Below are 27,643 nucleotides of genomic sequence, written 5' to 3'. Positions count from 1 at the left end.
GTGGAAGTCTGACCAAAAGCTGAACGTGATGAAGTCTTCATTTTTAGCTTCATTTTCCAGCCTAACCCTTATATTACACGAAATACAGTCATAAGTTAAGAAAGCACTCCAGAGAGCACAACGTATTAGTATGTGGGGACAATATGGTAAAAGCCCCCACAATTGGCACAAACTCAAAAACATATTATATGTACAAGAGAACCAAGAGTTTTTAGTGTGCAAAAATAGACAATTTTATTGGATACAGAAGGTGAATAACCATAAAATCACATAAAATCCATTATTTACAAGACCCAGAGCTGGGATATAAACCATATCAGGGCTTAGTTTCAGACAACGATAATATAATATAACATAGTAATGCACCCATTCCGGTGCATGTATCAAATACAATTCAATTCAGTATCAACCTGTCAGAACTATTGCCCCTCAAGGCCCCATCATATTATGGCAATTGCCATGCTGTCTTTGGTATATCTACCAGTCAGTGGTGGGGTGGTATGGCCCAGCCTGGTCACAGCAAAGACCTCACAAGAGCGACGTACGTTTCGAATGACGATATGTTCAAATCTTCATCAGGGTGGAGGAGAATACCTGATGAAGATTTGAACATATCGTCATTCGAAACGTACGTCGCTCTTGTGAGGTCTTTGCTGTGACCAGGCTGGGCCATACCACCCCACCACTGACTGGTAGATATACCAAAGACAGCATGGCAATTGCCATAATATGATGGGGCCTTGAGGGGCAATAGTTCTGACAGGTTGATACTGAATTGAATTGTATTTGATACATGCACCGGAATGGGTGCATTACTATGTTATATTATATTATCGTTGTCTGAAACTAAGCCCTGATATGGCTTATATCCCAGCTCTGGGTCTTGTAAATAATGGATTTTATGTGATTTTATGGTTATTCACCTTCTGTATCCAATAAAATTGTCTATTTTTGCACACTAAAAACTCTTGGTTCTCTTGTACATACGAAATACAGTCATAGCCTGGATTCCGTTCACCTTGGCAATTGTTGGGTGTTCTGCCTTATTTGTGCACTATATAGCCTGGACAAATTGTTGCCCTGGTAGTGCGGTGTTTGCTCATCGGGGTACAAAACCAAGTGCAAACATTCAGTTCAAATCCAAAATATCTATAAAAAAAAATGCAATAAGAAAAAAAAGCTGTTACCTCCGTGTGACTGATCTGCATGACAGCCAGGGACGACATGACCACGTCTCCATACGATCGGATCCCCCGACCTTCCCATCCTTGGATCGGCTCCAGTAAAATCTTCTGATTCAATTCTTCTCGTGTTCTTCCCCAAAATAGAATAGGCTGCAAGAGATCAAAGCCAAATACAGTGCAAAGAAATGACTAAACATGGCCCCTACCGGTCTGCGTGCCGAGCACCCGAGCATGGTAGTGCTCACTCATCACTAATCTCTAGTAATGTACAGTGCCTTGCGAAAGTATTCAGCCCATTTGAATTTTTCAGCCTTTTCCCACACTTCAGGCTTCAAACATAAAAATAAAAAATGTTAATGTTCTGGTGAAGAATCAACAAGTGGACACAATTGTGAAGTTGAATGAAATTTATTGCTTATTTTAAACTTTTTAAAAAAATAAATAACTGAAAATTGTGGCGTGCAATATTATTCGTCCCCTTTAAGTTAATACTTTGTAGCACCCCCTTTTGCTGCGATTACAGCTGCAATCTTTTGGGGTATGTGTCTATCAGTTTGGCACATGGAGAGGCTGAAATTCTCGCCCATTCTTCCTTTGTAAACAGCTGGAGCTGAGTGAGGTTGGATGGAGAGCATTTGTGAACAGCAGTTTTCAGCTCTTTCCACAGATTCTCGATTGGGTTCAGGTCTGGACTGTGACTTGGCCATTCTAACACCTGGATACGTTTATTTGTGAACCATTCCATTGTAGATTTTGCTTTATGTTTTGGATCATTGTCTTGTTGGAAGACAAATCTCCGTCCCAGTGTCAGGTCTTCTGCGGACTCCAACAGGTTTTCTTCAAGAATGGTCCTGTATTTGGCTTCATCCATCTTCCCATCAGTTTTAACCATCTTCCCTGTCCCTGCTGAAGAAAATTAGGCCCAAACCATGATGCTGCCACCACCATGTTTGACAGTGGGGATGGTGTGTTCAGGGTTATCAGCAGTGTTGCTTTTACGCCAAACATATTGTTTGGCATTGTGCCCAAATAGTTTGATGTTGGTTTCCTCTGACCAGATCACCTTCTTCCACATGTTTGGTGTCTCCAGGTGGCTTGTGGCAAACTTTAAACAATACTTTTTATGGATATCTTTGAGAAATGGCTTTCTCCTTGCCACTCTTCCATAAAGGCCAGATTTGTGCAGTGAATGACTGATTGTTGTCCTATGGACAGACTCTCCCACCTCAGCTGTAGATCTCTGCAGTTCATCCAGAGGGATCATGGGCCTCTTGGCTGCATCTCTGATCAGTCTTCTCCTTGTTTCAGATGAAAGTTTGGATGGACGGCCGGGTCTTGGTAGATTTGCAGGGGTATGATACTCCTTCCATTTCAATATGATCGCTTGCACAGTGCTCCTTGGGATGTTTAAAGTTTTGGAAATCTTTTTGTAACCAAATCCAGCTTTAAACTTCTCCACAACAGTATCACGGACCTGCCTGTTGTGTTCCTTGGTCTTCATGATGCTGTGCTTTACACAGAACACTGAGACTATCACAGAGCAGGTGCATTTATACGGAGACTTGATTACACACAGGGGCTTATATTTATCATCATCAGTCATTTAGGACAACATTGGATCATTCACAGATCCTCAATCAACTTCTGGAGTGAGTTTGCTGCACTGAAAGTAAAGGGGATGAATAATATTGCACGCCACAATTTTCAGTTATTTATTTTTTAAAAAAGTTTAAAATAATCAATAAATTTAATTCAACTTCACAATTGTGTCCACTTGTTGTTGATTCTTCACCATAACATTAAAATTTTTATCTTTATGTTTGAAGCTTGAAATGTGGGAAAAGGTTGAAAAATTCAAGAGGGCCGAACACTTTCGCAAGGCACAGTGTATGATTATTACTGACCTTGGACACATACTGTGTGTGTACTGTGTGGTTATCAGACTTGCCAGGGGCTAGGATCTGCAGAGAGATAAACATTATGGTTGAACACTTAAAATGTCTTTATAGAATAATATCTGATCTCCATTATTAGTCATTAGTGTGGCAATTACACAAACCTCAGAAAGATGGAGGGTTAGATGAGCGCTTTCCACAATTGCCTCCCACACCCTGGTAATATACATCCAGTCTCAGACGCTTAGGCTATGCTCATACAAAAAAATAAATGTTCCGCCATAGAGCGTTTCCATCTTTTTCAACCACCCCTATAAAGCTTTATGTGCACATAATCTGAGGCTTTCATACTGTTGGTTATTACTTAAGGCATCCTGGACCAATCAACTGAAAGCTGGCAGTAAGTCTTAAAGGGAATCTGTCAGCAGGTTTTTGCTCTGTAATCTGAGACCTGCTTGATGTAGGGGCAGAGACTCTGATTCCAGTGATATGTTAATTATTAGGCTGTTTCAATACAATCAGTGTTTTATGATCAGGAGATTATCACTGCAGGACTAGGTGTCTTCTGCTTCTTAGTCCTCCTGCTCAGTTGTGTAAACCCCATCCCTACCACTGATTAGCAACACTGATATCATGATGTGACTGCTGGTGTCACGCCAGGTACGAGAGGATTCCCAGGAAGCAGTGCAACATGGGAGGGGACACCAGGGTAGCAATACAATGGAAGTTCCAAGTTCCTGGCGCTAGGGGGAGGGGAGCTGAGTCACCTCCTAACACTTACTTAAGGCTGTTCCCTGTACTCCCTAATTTCCCTAGACAGATACTTCCCCCTTGCGCCGCCACATCCTAGGCCCTGACTGGCCCGGAGCTCACCCTGACAAGTGAAGGCCAGCGAGACGCTAGTCTCACCACTGCAATAAGACAACACAAGGAAGGTAAGACAAACAGGTGGGAGAACACAACAAATAACACTCCACAGATTCTCCAGCAAAGAACTTCTCAGCTGCAACAAAAGGGACATCTCAGCTTCTCCAGAGACATGCCTCTTCAAAGTGGACAGCAAAGGTATAAGCTATAGCCAGCATAGGTGTGAGCTATTACCAGCATAGTGAGGAGTGAGGAGCGGAAAATTATAGCAGAAGGGAAAGGATGCAGCTGAGGTTCATACAACAAGTTAGATCACGGCAGGAGAGAAATTAACCTTAACCCCTTCAGCACCGGATAGAATGACATACACTCCAACACAGGGTAAATGATAAGCAGCACTAAAGCAGATCTGCAATCAACAGTGACCTTCTCATTCCAAACCCCCCAAGATCCCATTAGGCCATGACACACTCATGACAAATATACAGTATACACAGAAAGCTGAAAATCAGTGGTGTGGATGGGGTTATACACAGTTCAGCTTTCCAAGCTCTGGTGGATCTGCCGCAGAGAAAATAGGGATTGTATTGAAATGAAAGCATGCAGACCATCATTGGAATCAGGATCTCAGCCCCTATATATTGCAGCTCTCAGATTACATAGCAAAAACCTGCTGACAAGTCACTTCAATTTTTATATATATATACTACTAGCATACAAAGTTGACAATTCCCATCGATATTCAAGTTGTATTTTGTGAATAATGGACAGTGTTATTGTTATCTTGGTGGATCGTCTGCTTGGGGAGCAATATTCATGGCCTTAATCGGCAGCCGGAACATCGCAGTACAGGGACCCGACGGATTTCTGTGCTGCGATGTATTTCAGCTGGATGTGCAGCCTCCAACACACTTCTATCTGAATCAGAGGCTAGGGCCAGCGGGCCCCTGCACCCCTGGGCCCGGTCGCAGTAGCACGGTCGTTACACCCCTGTTTATACTATTGTTAATATATCTCTATATCTGGATTGGGATTTGCTATTCTCCTCTGCAGGTTCACTAATATTATTTGTAGCTCTACTTGTGGATTTATTATCTTTATGTATTGAAAGACTTAATTTTCCTTGTAGCGCCTCCACAGGGAAAATTAAGAATTACACATTGCCCATTTTGAGGAATGAGTTGTCTATGTAATGCAGGAGAGGACAGGACCTCCGGAGGCAGAGTGAACCGTGGATCCTCCTCTCTTGACTCTTGAATTCCCGGGTAGAGCGTGTAATGCAAAAAGATTTTCTTGACAAATCAACCTCTTTAAATTACAAAAACCCATTTAAACCTGTGATATCAGAATTTCAACATTTCCAGATGTTTCTTAATATTGTGCATGAACATACGATTTAGAGCACGATCTTTTTCTAAAGAACTCCAGTAACGTGGCAGCGGATGTGGTAGATAGCTACGTGGTACATTGCACAAGTGGGAAATTTCATTATTTTCTTCTTACTAGTAACTGGTTTCTGCTGCTGTATCCTATCCAGTTTTACGTCTGTGTAGCTTATAATAAGAATAAAATAAGAAAACTGACGGCAATTCCTAACAGATAAGTGTGAACAGGTGCAAACTTAACATGAAATATACTCTCACAAATATATAACTGCACTCTGAGGAGCTAGGACATGCTTTACTGTTAAGGAAATAAATAAAAAAAAATTGAAACACTTAGACCATAAAAAAGGCCAGTTTTATGTGGGCCCAGCAGCCAGTGTCAAGGCGTATCTCTCTTTGCTGGATCCCTGCCTAAATGCCTCTAGCCATGCTAAACAGCCCACAATATTAAGGGCAGGCAGGAACCTGCTAATAGAAAATTAAAAATCACTGATGGGAAGGAGTTCTCAGTCAGAAGGCATGACCCTTGAGACAGTTCAAGCATAAGAAAATACGTGGGCAGCACGGTGGCTCAGTGGTTAGCACTGCAGTCTTGTGGTGGCTCAGTGGTTAGCACTGCAGTCTTGCAGTGCTGGGGTCCTGGGTTAAAATCCCACCAATGACAACATCTACAAGAAGTTTGTATGTTCTCCATATGTTTGCGTGGGTTTCCTCCGGGTTCTCCGGTTTCCTCCCACACTCCAAAGACATACACATAGGGAATTTAGATTGTGAGCCCCAATGGGGACAGTGTTCCTGATGTATGTAAAGCGCTGCGGAATATGTTAGCGCTATATAAAAATAAAAAAGAAGATTTAAAGAAAAAAGAAAATACCAGTTTTATGTGAGCCCAGCAGTCAGTGTCAAGGCGTACCTCTCTTTGCTGGGTTCCTGCCTAAGTGCCTCCACCCCGGCTAAACAGCCTACAATTTTTTGAGCAGGCAGGAACCTGCTAATGGAAAATTAAAAATCACCTTAAACTGGTGGGAAGCAGTGCTTCGTCAGAAGGCATGACCCTTCAGACAGTTAAATCATATAAAAGACCAGTTTTATGTGAGCCCAGCAGCCAGCATCAAGGCATATCTCTCTTTGGTGGGCAAGCAGGATACCTTATTCCCTCAGTTGGTCCTAAACTCACCCTGTCTAGTGAGTAGGCCGATGAGTACACTAGACTCACCACTAAACTAATAAACAGGGAGGGAAAGGAAAGACAGATGGGGAATAAAAAAAGATGCAAAACACCAAAGTTCACCATAGAAGACAGATTCTAAAGTAGAAGATGGATGGGCACAGGACAAAACCTCAGCAGTTCCTTCCACCAGAGTGTCCAAAGGAGAAGTGATTCTACCAGCAACAAGGACTGCTGGGAAAGCTTCAGTATTTATCCTAGATTGGCCCAAAGCAGCTAGAGCTGACCTGCCCTGCTAAGAGCTGCTGACAACAAACCTGAAATTAACTCATGAGATGCCAAAAGAAAGGAAACCTCATGCAAATGAGGAGTCAAGATGGAGATATGGGAGGCTCCAGTCCTAAGGCTGTCACTAGTGTATAAACAGCAGGGAGACGGCCGTGACGCGTACAGTGACATACAGCGTGATGTGGGTGCTTGCAAGCCTAGGAGGGTCCACAGTTGGTGGTTCCTGTGCCTATCCGGCTCCTGCTGCCCAAGAATGAAGGTGGCATAGAGGACATTCTCCTCTCGGATGAGCGGTTCATGTACACAGCTAAGAAGCTTCATAGTGGTTGTCATCATATTGTGACCACCACTGTCATAGTTGGATTTGCCCTGGGTGTTTCTTGTATTCGAAATACCTGATGTCTTGGCATTCCTATTTTTGTCAGCATGGATATTTATACATATATACAGTGCCTACAAGTAGTATTCAACCCCCTGCAGATTTAGCAGGTTTATACATTCGGAATTAACTTGGCATTGTGACATTTGGACTGTAGATCAGCCTGGAAGTGTGAAATGCACTGCAGCAAAAAAGAATGTTATTTCTTTTTTTTTTTTTTTTTTTTTAAATTGTGAAAAGTTTATTCAGAGGGTCATTTATTATTCAACCCCTCAAACCACCAGAATTCTGTTTGGTTCCCCTAAAGTATTAAGAAGTATTTCAGACACAAAGAACAATGAGCTTCACATGTTTGGATTAATTATCTCTTTTTCCAGCCTTTTCTGACTAATTAAGACCCTCCCCAAACTTGTGAACAGCACTCATACTTGGTCAACATGGGAAAGACAAAGGAGCATTCCAAGGCCATCAGAGACAAGATCGTGGAGGGTCACAAGGCTGGCAAGGGGTACAAAACCCTTTCCAAGGAGTTGGGCCTACCTGTCTCCACTGTTGGGAGCATCATCCGGAAGTGGAAGGCTTATGGAACTACTGTTAGCCTTCCACGGCCTGGACAGCCTTTGAAAGTTTCCACCCGTGCCGAGGCCAGGCTTGTCCGAAGAGTCAAGGCTAACCCAAGCAAGGACAACAAGGAGGGAGCTCCGGGAAGATCTCATGGCAGTGGGGACATTGGTTTCAGTCAATACCATAAGTAACGTACTCCACCGCAATGGTCTCCGTTCCAGACGAGCACATAAGGTACCTTTACTTTCAAAGCGTCATGTCAAGGCTCGTCTACAGTTTGCTCATGATCACTTGGAGGACTCTGAGACAGACTGGTTCAAGGTTCTCTGGTCTGATGAGACCAAGATCGAGATCTTTGGTGCCAACCACACACATGACGTTTGGAGACTGGATGGCACTGCATACGACCCCAAGAATACCATCCCTACAGTCAAGCATGGTGGTGGCAGCATCATGCTGTGGGGCTGTTTCTCAGCCAAGGGGCCTGGCCATCTGGTCCGCATCAATGGGAAGATGGATAGCACGGCCTACCTGGAGATTTTGGCCAAGAACCTCCGCTCCTCCATCAAGGATCTTAAGATGGGTCGTCATTTCATCTTCCAACAAGACAATGACCCAAAGCACACAGCCAAGATAACCAAGGCCTGGTTCAAGAGGGAAAAAAATCAAGGTGTTGCAGTGGCCTAGTTAGTCTCCTGACCTTAACCCAATTGAAAACTTGTGGAAGGAGCTCAAGATTAAAGTCCACATGAGACACCAAAAGAACCTAGATAACTTGGAGAAGATCTGCATGGAGGAGTGGGCCAAGATAACTCCAGAGACCTGTGCCGGCCTGATCAGGTCTTATAAAAGACGATTATTAGCTGTAATTGCAAACAAGGGTTATTCCACAAAATATTAAACCTAGGGGTTGAATAATAATTGACCCACACTTTTATGTTGAAAATTTATTAAAATTTAACTGAGCAACATAACTTGTTGGTTTGTAAGATTTATGCATCTGTTAATAAATCCTGCTCTTGTTTGAAGTTTGCAGGCTCTAACTTATTTGCATCTTATCAAAGCTGCTAAATCTGCAGGGGGTTGAAGACTACTTGTAGGCACTGTATATACAGTACAGACCAAAAGTTTGGACACACCTTCTCATCTCTAGAACTACTGTTAAGAGGAGACTTTGTGCAGCAGCCTTCATGGTAAAATAGCTGCTAGGAAACCACTGCTACGGACAGCAACAAGCAGAAGAGACTTGTTTGGGCTAAAAAACACAAGGAATGGACATTAGACCAGTGGAAATCTGTGCTTTGGTCTGATGAGTCAAAATTTGAGATCTTTGGATCCAACCATCGTGTCTTTGTAGAAAAGGTGAACAGATGGACTCTACATGGCTGGTTCCCACCGTGAAGCATGGAGGAGGAGGTGTGATGGTGTGGGGGGGCTTTGCTGGTGACACTGTTGGGGATTTATTCAAAATTGAAGGCATGCAGAACCAGCATGGCTACCACAGCATCTTGCAGCAGCGTGCTATTCCATCCGGTTTGCGTTTAGTTGGACCATCATTTATTTTTCAACATGACAATGACCCCAAACACACCTTAAGGGCTATTTGACTAAGAAGGAGAGTGATGGGGTGCTACGCCAGATGACCTGGCCTCCACATTCACCAGACCTGAACCCAATCGAAATGGTTTGGGGTGAGCTGGACTGCAGAGTGAAGGCAAAAGGGCCAACAAGTGCTAAGCATCTCTGGAAACTCCTTCAAGACTGTTGGAAAACCATTTCCGGTGACTACCTCTTGAAGCTCATCAAGAGAATGCCAAGAGTGTGCAAAGCAGTAATCAAAGCAAAAGGTAGCGACTTTGAAGAGCCTAGAATATAAGACATATTTTCAGTTGTTTCACACTTTTTTGTTAAGTATTTAATTCCACATGTGTTAATTCATAGTTTTGATGCCTTCAATGTGATTCTACAATTTTCAGAGTCCTGAAAATAAAGAAAAATCTTTGAATGAGAAGGTGTGTCTAAACTTTTTGTCTGTACTGTATGTATAATATATGTCATTGTCCTTGTACAATCAAGAACCATCAGTCATTGTCCTTGGAAAAGAACCATTCGGTTGGGACAGTGGTTCCCCTGTAGACCTGTGCTTTGTAAAGCGTGAAAACCCCCTTAAAGTCCAAATAACTGATCTAGAAGAAATGATGACACCTCCCATTGTAGCATCACGCTTTAGAATCAGGATGAATGGACGGTTTTATTTCCTTTTATTACGATGATCTCTTGCCCTTTTCTTCAGTAAAGGTTTTCTGTGTCCGGGACAACGCTACATAAGGCCCTTTATGAAGTTCTGACTTTAGGCGTCTTATATAAATATTTGTAGAAGTCAGTGTTCGGATGTGGGACAGACACCGCATTGTTATCCGCACAGGGCCCGTCACATTGGGGATGAGGAAGTTTTACATTGTGCCATAGTTTACCCTCCAAGTCATATTTCCTGACCAGAAAAAAAAAAGATTAAGACTGAGATGACCGGGGACGTCAAGATGATCAAAAGCCCATTGTGGAGTCTTCCTTACAGTTTAGTATTTTTATTCTTCAGGGTTTTTTCAATATCAGAGATTTTAACATCACCTGACCCTGAACAGACATCGTGCTGAATATCCTTAATAATAAGTCTACATACTGAGTTGGACCTCTTACATGAAAGCCTTCATATCTCCGACTGCATCTACTTCTTATTCAGCTGAACACTACCCTGCTCTGTGCTGATGAGAGGCAATAAACCCCAAACAGTGCTCTCAATAGATGGGTTTCTGGCTAGATTGGTAAGAGCTATTGTGCATATATTTATTCCCATGGTGCATCGCCTTTAAAATAAGTCTTCATACTGATTTTGGATTCTTACATCTGAACCCACGAGCTCCATCTCAGCAATCCAGTACTCTGCTCTGCACTGATGAGGAGCAAGAAGCCCAAAACTGAGTTACAGTTAGGTCCAGAAATATTTGGACAGTGACACAATTTTGGCGAGTTGGGCTCTGCATGCCACCACATTGGATTTGAAATGAAACCTCTACAACAGAATTCAAGTGCAGATTGTAACGTTTAATTTGAAGGTTTGAACAAAAATATCTGATAGAAATTGTAGGAATTGTACACATTTCTTTACAAACACTCCACATTTTAGGAGGTCAAAAGTAATTGGACAAATAAACCAAACCCAAACAAAATATTTTTATTTTCAATATTTTGTTGCGAATCCTTTGGAGGCAATCACTGCCTTAAGTCGGGAACCCATGGACATCACCAAACGCTGGGTTTCCTCCTTCTTAATGCTTTGCCAGGCCTTTACAGCCGCAGCCTTCAGGTCTTGCTTGTTTGTGGGTCTTTCCGTCTTAAGTCTGGATTTGAGCAAGTGAAATGCATGCTCAATTGGGTTAAGATCTGGTGATTGACTTGGCCATTGCAGAATGTTCCACTTTTTTGCACTCATGAACTCCTGGGTAGCTTTGGCTGTATGCTTGGGGTCATTGTCCATCTGTACTATGAAGAGCCGTCCGATCAACTTTGCGGCATTTGGCTGAATCTGGGCTGAAAGTATATCCCGGTACACTTCAGAATTCATCCGGCTACTCTTGTCTGCTGTTATGTCATCAATAAACACAAGTGACCCAGTGCCATTGAAAGCCATGCATGCCCATGCCATCACGTTGCCTCCACCATGTTTTACAGAGGATGTGGTGTGCCTTGGATCATGTGCCGTTCCCTTTCTTCTCCAAACTTTTTTCTTCCCATCATTCTGGTACAGGTTGATCTTGGTCTCATCTGTCCATAGAATACTTTTCCAGAACTGAGCTGGCTTCATGAGGTGTTTTTCAGCAAATTTAACTCTGGCCTGTCTATTTTTGGAATTGATGAATGGTTTGCATCTAGATGTGAACCCTTTGCATTTACTTTCATGGAGTCTTCTCTTTACTGTTGACTTAGAGACAGATACACCTACTTCACTGAGAGCGTTCTGGACTTCAGTTGATGTTGTGAACGGGTTCTTCTTCACCAAAGAAAGTATGCGGCGATCATCCACCACTGTTGTCATCAGTGGACGCCCAGGCCTTTTTGAGTTCCCAAGCTCACCAGTCAATTCCTTTTTTCTCAGAATGTACCCGACTGTTGATTTTGCTACTCCAAGCATGTCTGCTATCTCTCTGATGGATTTTTTTTCAGCCTCAGGATGTTCTGCTTCACTTCAATTGAGAGTTCCTTAGACCGCATGTTGTCTGGTCACAGCAACAGCTTCCAAATGCAAAACCACACACCTGTAATCAACCCCAGACCTTTAAACTACTTCATTGATTACAGGTTAACGAGGGAGACGCCTTCAGAGTTAATTGCAGCCCTTAGAGTCCCTTGTCCAATTACTTTTGGTCCCTTGAAAAAGAGGAGGCTATGCATTACAGAGCTATGATTCCTAAACCCTTTCTCCGATTTGGATGTGAAAACTCTCATATTGCAGCTGGGAGTGTGCACTTTCAGCCCATATTATATATATAATTGTATTTCTGAACATGTTTTTGTAAACAGCTAAAATAACAAAACTTGTGTCACTGTCCAAATATTTCTGGACCTAACTGTATATGCAGAGAAGTCTCTGGTTTGGCTGGAATGAGCTATTTTGCATATATTTTTTTTCAATGAATCTTTGCTTTGGAAGAAAATCTCCATACAGTGTTTGGTCTCTTTCTTCAAAGCTGGATATTCTTTAAAAGGCAACCTGTCTCCAGATTTGGCCACCGCCCTTATAGTATTTTAGAATACTCTATATAAGAGCCCAGACTGCTGTGTATAACGTAAAAAAACAGCTTGTATTATACTCACCTGCAAGGTGGTCAGTTCAAATAGGCGTTGCAGCTCTCAGGTCTAGTGCCTCCTACCTTCCTTCTGGACCACCCTAGGCGGGCGAGCTGCTCGGATTCAGGATAGCTGTGGCTCGAGGGTCCCCGGACTCGGCTTGGCGGACACTCCAATCCGTAAAAGGGGTTATTTACAGGGAAGAAGTTCATGACGCCGCCTGCGGGTTGAGGTAATGGGAGTACCACCGCTGCTTGGGAGAGGACCGGGGCAGATGGTGTGGAGCAGCTAGGTGTCAGTCCCTTCGCAGATAGGTAAGGCCCCGGGCTCTGGGGGTTGTTAGATTTGGGAGCACAGGGTGCAGGAACCAGGGTACTCACTGCGGGTAGTCGTGGTGCAGGATGAGGTGGAGAAAGGAGACACACACACTGTAGGTAAACCAAAGTCTCTGAGTACAGCTGCCGCTGCCGGGAGCCTGTCCAGGTGCCCGCTCCCACCGGTGTCACTTAGTGATTCGGAGCCTGCCTCCATGCACAATTAGTTGTCAATTGGTGGTCCCCGTGGCTTGAAGCTGTTGGGGGGCCTGCTCACTATGTGTAGTGAAGCCGTGCTCCTAAGGGCTGGCACTTGGGACCTCAGTGGGCTGCTGTGTCCTGAAAAATCCTGTCCCACGCGTTGTGCTGATGCCCTCAGTCTCTGACCGTCAGGGAGGTCCCTGGAGAACCTCTCCTTCTTCAGGTGAATTGTCAGGACGTTAAATCGGCTCCTGACCTAGGGTCCTGTACCCAGTCGTGCTTGGTACCGGTCAGTTCTTTTGGGCCCTTCTGGTGCCGACAGTCCCTCCAAGACTACGTCCGTCACACCCCTGTTCATGTCCCTACAACCGGTCCCCAACTCCTCTGGTCCCAGATCACTGCTTGCGACTCAATCAGTTTTCCTAGCTCCCCAGTAGCTAACTCTCCCTGCTCCTCACTCTTCCAAACTCTCCATCTCCTCCCCTCAGTCTGCCCAGTCTCCAAGTGGCTTGCCCAGTTTCCGGTTAGTCCAACCCCCCTGGTGTGTCTGGCAGTGACTGATGTGAGGTGATTGGATTTTGTGGTGCAGATGGGAGTGACACCGGTTTCCTAGGAACCTGGAACCATGGAGGGTAGGCCCTGCACCCTGGGGAAGGATGCAGTTCCCTGTAGCACCCTGATGTATTCAGGGGCACTACACTTCCATCCCAGTCCTCCTTCCCTGTACTGTGTGGATGTGGCGTCCTAGGTCTTCCACACAGAGGCCTCCATTGTCCTCCCGTGCACGCGCACTTCTGTCTGCAGAGAGCAGATCACAATATTGTAGTGCGCATACACAGGCGTTCTTTGACCTTTTCTCATGCATGTGCACTCCAATCCATTGATCTTTAAGTAGAGAGATGTGCACATGCGCAGGAGTGCAATGGAGGCCTCTTTGAGGATGACGTAGGATCCGTAATCCACACGAAGCAGGGAAGGAGGACCCGCGTTTCAGCGTCCGATCCGGGTCTGACCCGGTCGCGGGAATCCGGCTGCACGATCCGGATCCGGGGTTTGTTGTTTTTTTTCTCTCTCTCTCTCACTCTCTCCCCTTAAGATGAGTATAATAAAAGCTGTTTTTTTATGTTATACACAACGGCCGGGGCTCCTATATACAGTATTCTAGAATGCTGTATATAGGAGTCCACTGGTGGTGGCCGCTGCTTATAGTGGACAAATCTGGTGACAGGTTCCCTTTAAAAATAGGAGCCTTTGTTTTAATTTCTATAACAGGGTTTATCGAATCTGATAAAATTCAATTGGCGGAGATTCACTCAATTCTGAAAGGAAATTTGACTTTACATTTCATGAATTTGTGTAAAATATCTGAAAAAGCCACATTGATGTAAAAATCAGAAAACCATCTAAACTACAAGATACAGCTTGAAAAAAGGTGAAAAAAGTTAGAATTTGTCGCAATTCAAAAAGTCACACCCAAAAAACATGGCGGAAATGCAATGATAAAATGGGCACTGTGAACGGTGCGGCTGAGCGCAGCTCCAGTCAATATGTAGCGGCTGCTGCTGCGCTCCACAGAACAGCTCCTGAGCAAATAACAGCTGAAGGATGGAGGGGACGGTATCACACTCCCTCCATTCTCACATTGATGACTTATCCAAATGATAGTTCATCAGTATAACCTGACCTGACCTTTCAATATTAAAAAAAACTCAATTTTTTTCAAGAAAAATGATTAGCTTACTCACAGCCAGCTCCTGGGGAATGCAGTAAGGGCTTCCATTGGGAGATGGGATATAAGGTGTGCTGACTGCTGATGGTTTCCTGTGAAGGAAAGAAATAAGGTAAGACCAAGATCAACACTCTATAATATAAGGATTATCTTCTTAGAACATTGCCTTGTGCCGTTCCTCTGTTATTCCTTCTAGAAATTAATGATTACAATGATAACTAGCTGTTACCAAACCCCTTATCTAACGTTTGTCATCAAAATCTGTTTGACACTGTCCCCTGAATGCCGGCCATGACAAACTGTATATTGACAATCATCCTATTGATTTTGAAAACTTAGGTATTGCTATTACTATTTCTGCTCTCCTGTCTCTATGTATTACATGTTCAGAAGCAGCAGCATGGAGGACATACATCAGTGCTGAGAAGTGCAGCTGTGAATTCAGATAGCAGCAGCATGGAGGACATTATACAGCAGTACTGAGCAGTGTAGCTGTGAATCCAGATAGCAGAAGCATGGAGGAGACTATAGAGCAGTACTGAGCAGTGTAGCTGTGAATCCAGATAACAGCAGCATGGAGGACATACATCAGTGCTGAGAAGTGCAGCTGTGATTCCAGATAGCAGAAGCATGGATAACATACATCAGTGATGAGCAATTTAGCTGTGAATCCAGATAACAGAAGCATGGAGGTCATTATACAGCAGTACTGAGCAGTATAGCTGTGAATCCAGATAGCATAAGCATGGAGGACATTATACAGCAGTACTGAGCAGTGTAGCTGTCAATCCAGATAACAGAAGCATGGAGGACATTATACAGCAGCACTGAGCAGTGTAGCTGTGAATCCAGATATCAGAAGCATGGAGGACATTATACAGCAGTACTGAGCAGTGTAGCTGTGATTCCAGATAGCAGAAACATGGAAGACATAATACAACAATACTGAGCAGTGTAGCTGTGAATGCACAAAGCAGCAGCATGGAGGACATTATACAGCAGTATTGAGCAGTATAGCTATGAATCTACATAGCAGAAACATGGAGGACATAATACAGCAGTACTGAGCAGTGTAGCTATGAATCCAGATAGCAGAAGCATGGAGATCATTATACAGCAGCACTGAGCAGTATAGCTATGAATACAGCACTGGGGGTGAGATAAAACACTTAAAGGTGAGTTATTCAGCTCCTTACACAGGGTGTTTGTGCTGTGTGGCGGCCATTGTTGTGTTGATTTTGTGTCTGTGGAGTGGCGTGGCCTGGAGGTTTTGGGACTCATTCTTTTAGTATGGGTGCTGTGAAGTGTGGCGCCCCTGACCTGGTCAGGCACCACTGAGTACTGCACCCATGCTGGGGACAGTACAATACAGGTAATCCAGAAGGCTGACCGAGGTGTGACTACACAGGCGCATAGTGATCAGGTCTCACACATGTACCTTTGGGAGGACCCCTGGGGATCCCAGGAGGGGGCAAAGCCTTCACCTCCACTTGAGGAGTGGAGGGGGCGAAGCCTCCATCTCCACTCAAGGGGTGTGGTAGAGAGCCTGGTTGCTAGGTGGCGTAGGCAGGCACAAGGGGAAAAGAGAAGGAGGAGTAAACAGTCTGAAGCAGAGTGTGGAGGAGTGAGGAGCATGGAAGTGGAGCTCAGACAGGAGCAGCAGTGCAGGTCCCACGAGTGAGTCAGTTTAGTGTGCAGCTCAGGAAGAGCAGAAGCAGACCCTGGAGCTGTTGCAGTCTAACAGCGTCCGCGCAGTGACTACCGACGGGGGAGAACGGTCACCTGGTAGTGCTGCCCGAACACCACACACAGCTGGAGAGAGAGCAGTGCAGTGGAAAGTACGGAGACTGTCAGGGAGTACCAGGCCCAAACGGGCGGCAGATCCCGGTGCGGGGATAGATCCACCTTTCCTTGCTAAACCTGCCGGTGTGGGGCCCTTAAAGCCCACGCCACAACACCACAAAAGCCGCAGCCACGTAGCCACAGTTAGGGCCCATAGTTCACAGGAGGCAAGCAGCTGGAGTGATCTGGTCCAGGCGACAAGCAAACGGCAAACAAACGAGGGGAGCAGCTACTTCCCTGGGTGACCCCCATAGGGACTAAAAGTCGGGGTTACCACAAACCACAGAAGGGCTAAGGAAGGCGAGTCGGTAGCCACCCTCATCAGTCAGCCTGAAGGATACCTGGTTCCAGCCTGGTTCATCTCAGCTACGCCCGGGTTACTCACCCTGCCACCTTCTGTGAGTAAAACCCCTGAAAGACATTCTGCTTGTGTGGAGTTATTCTGCGCCTTGTGGTTCTACACACCTACACAGGGCCCTGGGGCTTGCCTCACTCTCAGGAGGCTATTACAACTGGCTGCACCCACCATCAGCCCCAGGCATCCCTTAATCTGCAGTGGCGGTCCCCACTGACCGCAATTCTGAGAGTGGCGTCACGACAATCCTAAAAGAAGATCTCCTACCTGTGACAAGATCCAGCTGCGTGGAGTCCCTGAAGGTAATGCACCGACACAGCACTTGTGGGGCTTCACAGAAGCACCAGGTCACCTGCCCTGCTCTTGCATTGTTCCAACGGCAGTGGTTGGCGTACAGCGCTGCACCTTTAAAGCGTCAAGGTTAGGGACCCACTCAGAGGTTTACCTTGACGTGGCAGTGGGCTTCATACAGTCTGATCAGAATGTTTAACCAAGAATCCCATGTTCACGTGCATAATTTTTGGCCTAGCGGCATTAGATCAACTTATGATTTTTGGATGTGTGGTCCATGTCTTTTTCTACAACTATGTTGCATTATACAGCAGTACTGAGCAGTGTAGCTGTGAATCCAGCACTGGGGATGAGATAAAACACTAGACAGCAGTAGCGCCATCTTTGTATGTCTCTCTCACTATGCACCTCCCTGCTCTCCCCATCCATAGACTTTAATAGACAGCTGTAATCTGATCTCTCAGTGGGCTGGTGGTATATTGTTTCTTGAGTTGTCTTTTAGAGTGAACAGTAAGTTCAGGAGGAGAAAAAGGAAAACAGCACATATCTCCAATAACATATCTAACATAGTTTGTGGTGTTTACTTGTACTGATTGCAGCAAAATTTGGTGAAACAGCAGTGACCAAATTACCTTTCTTGATACTGGACATACAGATATCTTGAATATCGGGCCCCTTTCTTTGATACTAATTTAAGAGCTAAATCTGGCTTTCTCTGGCAGATGTTGGCTGTGTTATTTAGCCATCATCTGCCTCTAATATCAACGGATGGAGCTCAGGTCTGCCCGATGTTGCCAACCTCTTTCTCAAACAGTGGCAATAATAGCGTGTGGGCCCTGGGTGCCTTTCCACACACTCATTAGCCCCCTGTGATATAGTTGTCGCGGGCGGGGAGGAGGGTGTCAGCACACCGCGCTCACCCCTTCTGCTCGGGTCCGGCAGCTGCTCCTGGTGGCTCGAGCCGTAGGCCGGATCCCGGGGTTTCTCGAGCGACACTCCTCGCCCGTGAGTGAAAGGGGGGTGTTTGTTGGGTGTGGGGATTGTTATAGTTCGTGACGCCACCCACGGTTGTGGTGATTGCACCACCGCTGCTCAGTGTGGGGGTCCCGGGGATGGTGATGCGGAGCAGCCAGGTGTTGTGTTAACCCTCCGTGGGTAGGGGTTGGTGATCCCGGGGCCCAGTGAAGAGATGTAAAGTGTAGGGCCTGGAGGGCGCAGGGACGCGGGGGCAGCGCTGTGCCTTGCGGCACTGTGGTACTCACTCAGCCTGAGACTTGGACACAGTTTGTACGGTAAACCAAACGGCTGGTAGGACGGTCCCTTAGACGGCTGCACCTGCACTCCCGGTAGGTGACGGTGATGTCCCTCTTCCTTGCACCTATGGTTGACTGATGGTAGCGGTGGATTCCCTCCAGTTACCCGCTCCCCGACTGCAATCTGGGCCGGAGGAGCTCTACACTTTGCCCGCAGGCGCTGGCCCTGGGGAAACTGGTGCCCTGGCGATGGCGGTGTCTCCCCTGTAATGGTCGGGCTGTTCCCGTCAATCGGGACTTGGTTGCTGGGGGATCTACGTCCCCTTCACTGACGGATTCGGCAAATTTGGCGACTCCTAGCCTTGCCGGGGTCCGAGAGGCCGCTGCCCTGGTGCTGACTGTCCTTCGGAACACTGCTCCAGACCTCCGGGCACACAGCCAATGGGGTCCTTCCAGGAACTTCCAAACGGTCCCCCCTCCGGACAGTCACCGCCGTCGCTGACCTTGCTGTTCTGGCCCTACACAAAGCTGGGCTCTCAGGCTTTCCTTCCTTCTTGTCACCTCACTTGCTTTCCTCCTTTACTCCTCTTTCTCTCCTCACTTTCACTTCGTTGTTTACACTTGCCCTCCCTGGGCTAATCTGCCTGACACTTCCTGCCTCCAGAGCTGTGAGCTCCTTGGTGGGCGGAGCCAACCGCCTGGCCCACCCCCTGGTGTGCATCATCAGACTCCTGGAGGAAGGCAACAAGGATTTCTGGTTAGCAGATGTGCCTACCTGGAGTGTGGGGTGTGGTGGTGTTGTGACCTGTGTCCCCTGGCTTGCCCAGGGCGACACATTCCCCCTTAGCAAAATGCAGACCGTCCGCGGGCTGCCGTCCTACACCGGTTTTATTTTTCTGTAAAAAGGGATAACAGGGTTAAACATACAATAATAACATTTTTATAACTTCTTCCCAAGACGGGAGGCACATTTACTTTTAACGTTGCAACGGTATACGGTCACGGTTTCCGCTCTCTCCCACCCAAGTAACCTGGCCCTGATGCTGCCCCTAAAACCCAGGCAGCACCCCTTGACCCACAGTCCAGCACACGGTACCCGAGCGGGATCTGTCCTTCCCTCCAGAGGGTAGCCACCGGTTCCTTTGGCGGCTGGGCCCTGGCCTGCTCTGCTCAGGGCCCTCCCTCCAACCTGCCTCTCCGGAGGCGGCGTTGCGGAAAACGGTAACGGTACCCAACATATTTACAAGCCACTAACGTTTGTGGTTGCCCTGCAGAGTTCACGGGCTTGTCCATGGATAGTTCCCATGCATTTTTAAACTTTAAACGGTCCCCACGGGGACAACGGTGCCGGCTCCAGCCGGTTGCAAATCAACAACAAATCAGGTTACTTCTTCGGTGTGATCATTTTCATTATTGGCAAAACTTTCAAACTTTTCAAAACTTTTTCAAACAGACACACAACACTCTTTTACATTTGCGGACCCCTCTTACTCATAGAACGGTCTCCCTGTACCTAAGTGGGGGTCTACCTAGGTTGGAACGGGTGGACCTTCGGGGCCCGGTGTCAGTGGTGCTAGACATTGGGGTAGAGGGAACAATCGGTTCCTCCTCCCTGCTATAGTGTGGAGCAGGCGGAGGTGCAGGGGGGCTGGGTACAGATTCATCCCTGGGCACTGGCACTGGTTCTGGCTCACGGTTAACCGCTTCCACTACTTCTTCATCCACGGGTTGTGGGAACAGTATCACTGGAAGTATCACCGCGCCGTTCTGTGTAGGCCAGTTTGCTGGGAAGTCACCCATCACAGTGTGGATTACCTCTGCTGCCTTTTCCACTGGTGGAGGAACCGGTACTTCAGCCTCTGCCTTCAACGCTGGGGGGCATTTTTTTAGATGGTCCCGAGAAACTGTGGCCAGGGTGCCCCCTTGGTCACGACTGATCTGGTAGGTCTTCCCATTGTCCCACTCGGTGGGTTGTACAACGTAAGGGACTTGCTCCCACTGGTCATCCAGTTTATGGGCTTTTCTCTTCCGTTTCAGCACCACATCTCCTGGCTGGAAAGGACCTGCAGGCGCCTTCTGGTTGAACCGGTGCTCTTGCTGTTCTCGACTTCGACTGAGGTTTTTCTCCACATACTCCTGGATTTGCCGGTACTGGGCCCTCCTCCGACTTTCCCACTCTGCCGTTGAAGGGAGTGCTTCCGGAGCCTCCAACCCCATCTCCAGATCCACCGGCAGGTGGCCAGGCCGAGCCCTCATCAGATACGCTGGGGTGCACTTTGTCGAGCTGGACGGGATATTATTGTACATGTCGACCAAGTCGGGTAACTTTTCCGGCCACATGTTCCGTTCTTCCAGCGGTAGCGTCTTGAGGAGCCCCAGGACCAAGTGGTTCATTTTCTCGCACATGCCGTTGGTTTGGGCGTGGTACGGAGTGGTCCGGATCTTCTTGCAGCCGTACAACTGGCAGAATTCGTGAAACACTTCTGCTTCAAAAGCCGGGCCTTGGTCAGTCAGCACCTTCTCGGGGTACCCATGGGGTCGGCAAAAATAGGCCCGGAACGCTCGAGCAGCGGTTCGACCAGTCAAGTCCTTAACGGGGACTACCACCATAAATCTTGAGTAGTGGTCTACCATGGTCAATGCGTAGGTGTACCCACTTCGGCTAGGGGTGAGCTTGACATGGTCCAGGGCGACCAGTTCCAGCGGCTGATGGGTAACGATGGGATGTAATGGTGCCCTCTGGCTAGTCTCGTCCTTTCTCCTCAGTGTACAAGGACCGCACTCTCGGCACCAGGCTTCCACCGATTCCCGCATCCCACTCCAATAGAACCGCTCCCTCAACAGCATCTCCAGCTTTTTCCACCCGAAGTGGCCAGCACCATCATGGTACGCCCGCAGGACAGTAGCGACCTCAGCTTGAGGAACGATCAACTGGCATATTTTCTCATGGGTCTTTGGGTTGATCAGCTCACGGCACAGCCTCCCTTGGTGTAGGTAGAGCCGTTTTCGTTCCTTCCACAAGCGTTGGGCTTCGGCTGGAGCGCTAGGGTCCATTCCCATGGCGCCCTGTTCCACCAGAGTCTTGACAAGGCGGACAGCCGGCGCTTGGTCCTGGGCGTCCTGCCACTCTTGACTGGGCCGCGGGTCCAGATCCACCCTTTGTTGACATACTTGTACCTTCTCAGGAGGCGGCTGATGAAACGCAGGCAACTCAATCTCCTCGAGGTCGTCATCCTCGCACCCCTCTTCTGACAAATGGGGCATCCGGGAGAGTGCATCTGCATTGATGTTGACACGACCAGCTCGGTACTTTATGGTGAAATCATAGTTGGCTAACCGGGCTACCCACCGCTGCTCCAGCGCGCCCAACTTGGCCGTGTTCAAGTGAGTCAGCGGATTGTTGTCCGTGAATGCGATGAATTTTGCTGCCGCCAAATAGTGACGGAACCGCTCCGTGATAGCCCACACGAACGCCAGTAGCTCGAGCTTGAAAGAGCTATAGTTCTCAGGGTTCCTTTCGGTCGGCCGGAGTTTTCGGCTGGCGTAGGCGATCACCTTCTCCTTTCCATCCTGGACCTGGGAGAGGACCGCTCCTAGCCCCACATTACTGGCGTCCGTGTGGAGGATGAATGGGCGCCCGTAGTCAGGGTACGCCAGGACCTCTTCTCCGGTCAGGGCTGCCTTCAACTGGCAAAAGGACTCCTCATGCTTGTCCTCCCACGACAGTGGGGCTCCGACGGGTCTACCACCTTTGGTCTGTCCCACGAGGAGATCTTGCATGGGGGTGGCCATCTTCGTGTACCCCTTTATAAAGCGCCGATAGTACCCCACCAGACCCAAAAACTGCCTTACCTCCCTCACGGTAGTGGGCCTCGGCCAGCTTTGGATAGCAGTGATCTTCTCAGGGTCGGGGGCGACACCATCCGCACTCACCACATGCCCTAGATATTGCACCCTGGGTTTCAGCAGGTGGCATTTTGAGGGCTTCAACTTCATCCCATACTTAGCAAGGGACGCGAACACCTCGGCCAGGTGCTCCAGATGGGCTTCATACGTCTGGGAATAAACAATCACATCATCCAAATACAGCAGGACGGTCTCGAAGTTTAAATGTCCCAAACAGCACTCCATCAGCCGTTGGAAAGTCCTGGGGGCATTGCACAGCCCAAACGGCATGCTATTGAATTCGCAGAGTCCCATCGGGGTGGTGAAGGCGGTCTTCTCCCGGTCCTCCGGGGCCACGGCCACTTGCCAGTATCCGCTGGTGAGGTCAAGGGTCGAGAAGTAGTTTGCAGTTCTCAGTGCAGCCAAAGATTCTTCGATACGAGGCAACGGATAGGCATCTTTATGGGTTATCTGGTTGATCTTCCGGTAGTCCACACACATCCGCATGGTACCATGCTTCTTCTTGACCAGTACCAACGGAGCGGCCCAGGGACTACAGCTGTCCCGAATAACCCCTGCCTCCTTCATATTCTTCAACATATCTTTGGCACACTGGTAATGTGCAGGGGGAATAGGTCTATACCTCTCTTTGATAGGGGGATGTTCTCCCGTGGGAATGTGGTGTTGGACCCCCTTAATCTGCCCAAAGTCTAGGGGGTGCTTACTGAAAACCTGTTCGTACTCCTGCACCACCCTGTGTACCCCTGCCCTGTGATGTGTAGGGGTATCATCAGTGCCTACATGGAGCTGTTGGTGCCACTCCTTTGTGTCCCCCTGGGGTGGGGAAGTGTTGGTGGTAGGTGGGAGTGTGGATGGACTGGCTTCCTGGATAGTGTGAGGGTCCAGGGTGAGCAGCTTGGCAATGGTGGCATACCGGGGGAGCCTGACTTCTTCCTCCCCACAGTTCAACACTCTCACGGGCACTCTCCCTTTCTTCACATCCACCACCCCTCGGGCGGCTACTACAGTGGGCCAGTGCTCGGAAGGCATGGGCTCCATCATCGCAGGGTAGTCACGCCCCTGAGGCCCTACCGCTGCCCTACACCAAATCATCATCTCACTCCTAGGGGGCACAGTCAATGGAGCAACATCCATCACTCTCACTCCACCAATCTCCCCTCCGGTTGAGCTTACATGCTGGCGGTACATCAGGGCGCGGATCTCACGCTGCACAGCCCTCTGCCGGCTCCCCGCCGCCGTAGCGGCTAGCTGTTGCAATAGGTTCAACACATCAGCCATGCAGTGTTCCATCACATTGGTTCCCAGCACTATTTTCGGGTTATGATCACTGGGTTCATTCATGATCACAATCATACCCTGGTGTTGCAGTTCAGCTTGCCCCACTGTCATAGCCACCTGTTTATACCCCACCTGGGTCAATGGAAGTCCATTAGCGGCAATCAAATTTATACTATTGTCTGGCGGCGCCAGCTCGTCTGTGGCCCAATATTGCTGATACAACGTGTACGGTATGGTAGTTACCTGTGATCCAGTGTCCAAGAGAGCCATCACTGGTATGCCGTCCACAGCCACAGGGATGATAGGGCGGGCCCCGACATATCGGTCTCGCCAGTCCGGGGGGCCACGGTGTTCTACTCCTGAGGATTGGCCCGGGGCCCCAGGGGTTGCTCGTTTAACGGGCACTGTCGGTAATAATGGCCCGGTTTACGGCAATTGTAGCAGATTGGAGGTCTGCTCCGCGGGTTGTTAGCGCTTCTCCGTTGCATCCAGGGAACATCTTCGGGACTGTCAGCAAGCTGTATCTGTGCCGGAGGCTGAGATCTAGTCAGAGGTTGTAGCGCAGCAAGGATCTTGGCAAGGTCTCCGTCCATGCGACGGACCTGGGCTGCCAGTTCTTCCACTGTGCTGCTCGGGGCTGCAGGTATTAAGGAGGTTGGTTTGGCTGAGGCCGCCACAATGGGAGCTGTCTCGGCGGGCCACGGGACGGGTTCCAGAACTTCAGCAGCTGGGGGCTGTAGTGCTTTGATAGCCCGCTCTTTTAACACAGCAAAGTCCACATCAGGGTGTTCCAGGGCCCACAGCCGGAGTTGTTTACGATCCTCAGGGGACCTCATCCCCTGCGCAAATTGCTCCACTAACATCTTGTTGCTGTCCGCCTCATTAATAGAGTTCACTCGCTTCAGCGTGCGGAGGGCGGTCTGCAGACGTAGAGCATAGTCCCGAATGCTATCCCCAGCTCGTTGCCGGCACTGGTAAAACTGCATCCTCAGCTCAGCTTCGGTCCGGGTCTCGAAGGCAGTCTGTAGCTTCTCGAAAATGGTGGCTACAGAGAGCCGGTCCCCCTCGGCCTAGGTCTCCGCTTCCTGCTCTGCCGCACCGGTTAGCTGGCCTAGCACTATCGCTGCACGTTGCTTATCAGTCAGGGGGTACAGCTCTAGCAACGGGTTAAGCTTTTTCCGGAAGGCCTGTAGGGCATCCGGTTTCCCGTCATACTGCGGTAGCCAGGCAGCTCCGGGCGCATAGGGCAAGGAAAACGGCATGACCTGAGCAAGCGCGGGGGCCGCGGCACCTCCTGCCGGTACGGCCGGGACCTGGGCAGGCCCATTCCCATCTGCGGGTGCCGCTGCGGCTGCGACCACCGCTCCTCCAGCGGCTCTGTCGGGCGCAGACATCTTGTTTCCGTCCCCCTTAGCTCTTTCCGGCCCCTCCTCTCTCGGGGCGGGGTTTTGGCCTTCGCGCCTCTACTGCTCGAGAAGACGCTCGAGCGGGAACTTTTCGCGCCAAAGATGGCGGCTTCTGAAATTTTTCTGCCGGATACCTCCGGCGGTAACAAGGCGCACCTCTACCAGACGGCAGAGCGGTAAGATCCTGTTCGTGACGCCAAGTTGTCGCGGGCGGGGAGGAGGGTGTCAGCACACCGCGCTCACCCCTTCTGCTCGGGTCCGGCAGCTGCTCCTGGTGGCTCGAGCCGTAGGCCGGATCCCGGGGTTTCTCGAGCGACACTCCTCGCCCGTGAGTGAAAGGGGGGTGTTTGTTGGGTGTGGGGATTGTTATAGTTCGTGACGCCACCCACGGTTGTGGTGATTGCACCACCGCTGCTCAGTGTGTGGGTCCCGGGGATGGTGATGCGGAGCAGCCAGGTGTTGTGTTGCCCCTCCGTGGGTAGGGGTTGGTGATCCCGGGGCCCAGTGAAGAGATGTAAAGTGTAGGGCCTGGAGGGCGCAGGGACGCGGGGGCAGCGCTGTGCCTTGCGGCACTGTGGTACTCACTCAGCCTGAGACTTGGACACAGTTTGTACGGTAAACCAAACGGCTGGTAGGACGGTCCCTTAGACGGCTGCACCTGCACTCCCGGTAGGTGACGGTGATGTCCCTCTTCCTTGCACCTATGGTTGACTGATGGTAGCGGTGGATTCCCTCCGGTTACCCGCTCCCCGACTGCAATCTGGGCCGGAGGAGCTCTACACTTTGCCCGCAGGCGCTGGCCCTGGGGAAACTGGTGCCCTGGCGATGGCGGTGTCTCCCCTGTAATGGTCGGGCTGTTGCCGTCAATCGGGACTTGGTTGCTGGGGGATCTACGTCCCCTTCACTGACGGATTCGGCAAATTTGGCGACTCCTAGCCTTGCCGGGGTCCGAGAGGCCCCTGCCCTGGTGCTGACTGTCCTTCGGAACACTGCTCCAGACCACCGGGCACACAGCCAACGGGGTCCTTCCAGGAACTTCCAAACGGTCCCCCCTCCGGACAGTCACCGCCGTCGCTGACCTTGCTGTTCTGGCCCTACACAAAGCTGGGCTCTCAGGCTTTCCTTCCTTCTTGTCACCTCACTTGCTTTCCTCCTTTACTCCTCTTTCTCTCCTCACTTTCACTTCGTTGTTTACACTTGCCCTCCCTGGGCTAATCTGCCTGACATTTCCTGCCTCCAGAGCTGTGAGCTCCTTGGTGGGCGGAGCCAACCGCCTGGCCCACCCCCTGGTGTGCATCATCAGACTCCTGGAGGAAGGCAACAAGGATTTCTGGTTAGCAGATGTGCCTACCTGGAGTGTGGGGTGTGGTGGTGTTGTGACCTGTGTCCCCTGGCTTGCCCAGGGCGACACATGATCACAGGGTGCCGATAGGGTAATGAAGACCAACCTCTGGCTGGTGTTCATAACAGACATTGATTTTTATCATGTTCTGCAATACTATGGTGTTATGTACACAAGCAATCGTACAATCGTAGATTCAAGTCCCCAAAAGCTCCATCTACTGTACATAAAAAGCAAAATGTCACAGGTCTCAGAATATGGTAACACCAGAATTTTTTTTTTAGGAAAACTGCAGCAATCGTTTTCGTGAAGTGGCTTCACCAGCGGTTTTGCAGTTGCTCGTGCAGCACTTAAGCCGCTGGAATGTTTTACTCTATACTTTCCAGTGTAGAGAGTGAACGGTTTTGTAGCGGAAGCTGCTGTAGGAATGAGCATTTTACTCCGACTACTGAAATGGGTTGGCCACTACTTTTACATCGATGGTCTATCCTTAGGATAGGTCATCAATGTCTGATCGGCTGGGGTCTGACACTCCGCATCCCCGCCGACCAGCTGTTCTCGGTGATGGCAACCGGAAGTGCTCAGCTCCAGAGCTGTCACGTCCGCCTCCTATTCCCGGCCACTATCAATTTACAGGACAGCTCCGGAACTGAGCATTTTCGACCGCCTGCAGTCGGCGCCGGAACAGCAGATCTGCGGTAGTGCCGAGTGTCAAACCCCAGTTGATCAGACATTAATGACCTATCCTAAGGATACTATGAAACATATACAGCTGCACACTAAAATGCTAACAATGAAAAACTGAACTCTGGTATTCCATTACTGCGACAGGAATATTTGAAAAAGAGATATTTAGTTTATGTATTGGCCAATGCATGTGAGCCCAGTAACCAACGACAAGGTAATCTCTTGTATACCAGGACCCTAACGTGAAATGCCACTTTCTGGGTAAAAAAAACCTCCATGTCTGGGCAAAATGCCACTATCTGCTTTAAAATCTCCATGTCTGAGCAAAATGCCGCTATCTGGGTTAAAACCTCCATGTCTGGGCAAAATGCCGCTATCTGGGTTAAAACCTCCATGTCTGTGCAGCTTAACTGTTGCTATAAAGGGAAGTGAACACAGCCTGGTTTAGGGCAGAGTGCTCAATC

At 48.7% G+C, this 27,643-nt stretch overlaps 1 protein-coding gene across 1 annotated transcript in view; it reads right to left on the bottom strand.

Annotated features, from left to right (window-relative positions):
• The window catches only part of LOC142256161 (putative pleckstrin homology domain-containing family N member 1), a 67,390-nt gene that overhangs the window by 20,471 nt on the left and 19,276 nt on the right, over nucleotides 1-27,643 (bottom strand). Inside the window, exons 2-4 of the mRNA XM_075327697.1 lie at nucleotides 14,836-14,911; nucleotides 3,089-3,145; nucleotides 1,188-1,334 (exon numbers count right to left, since the gene is read on the bottom strand). Of these exons, the coding sequence (XP_075183812.1) occupies nucleotides 1,188-1,334; nucleotides 3,089-3,145; nucleotides 14,836-14,911 (280 nt within the window). The remainder of the gene's footprint in view (nucleotides 1-1,187; nucleotides 1,335-3,088; nucleotides 3,146-14,835; nucleotides 14,912-27,643) is intronic.

The sequence above is a fragment of the Anomaloglossus baeobatrachus genome, chromosome 11 (genome assembly GCF_048569485.1).
Source record: "Anomaloglossus baeobatrachus isolate aAnoBae1 chromosome 11, aAnoBae1.hap1, whole genome shotgun sequence".
Lineage (NCBI taxonomy): Eukaryota > Metazoa > Chordata > Amphibia > Anura > Aromobatidae > Anomaloglossus > Anomaloglossus baeobatrachus.
Note: the sequence above shows the minus strand (reverse complement) of the source record. Positions and strands in the feature narration are given on the sequence as shown.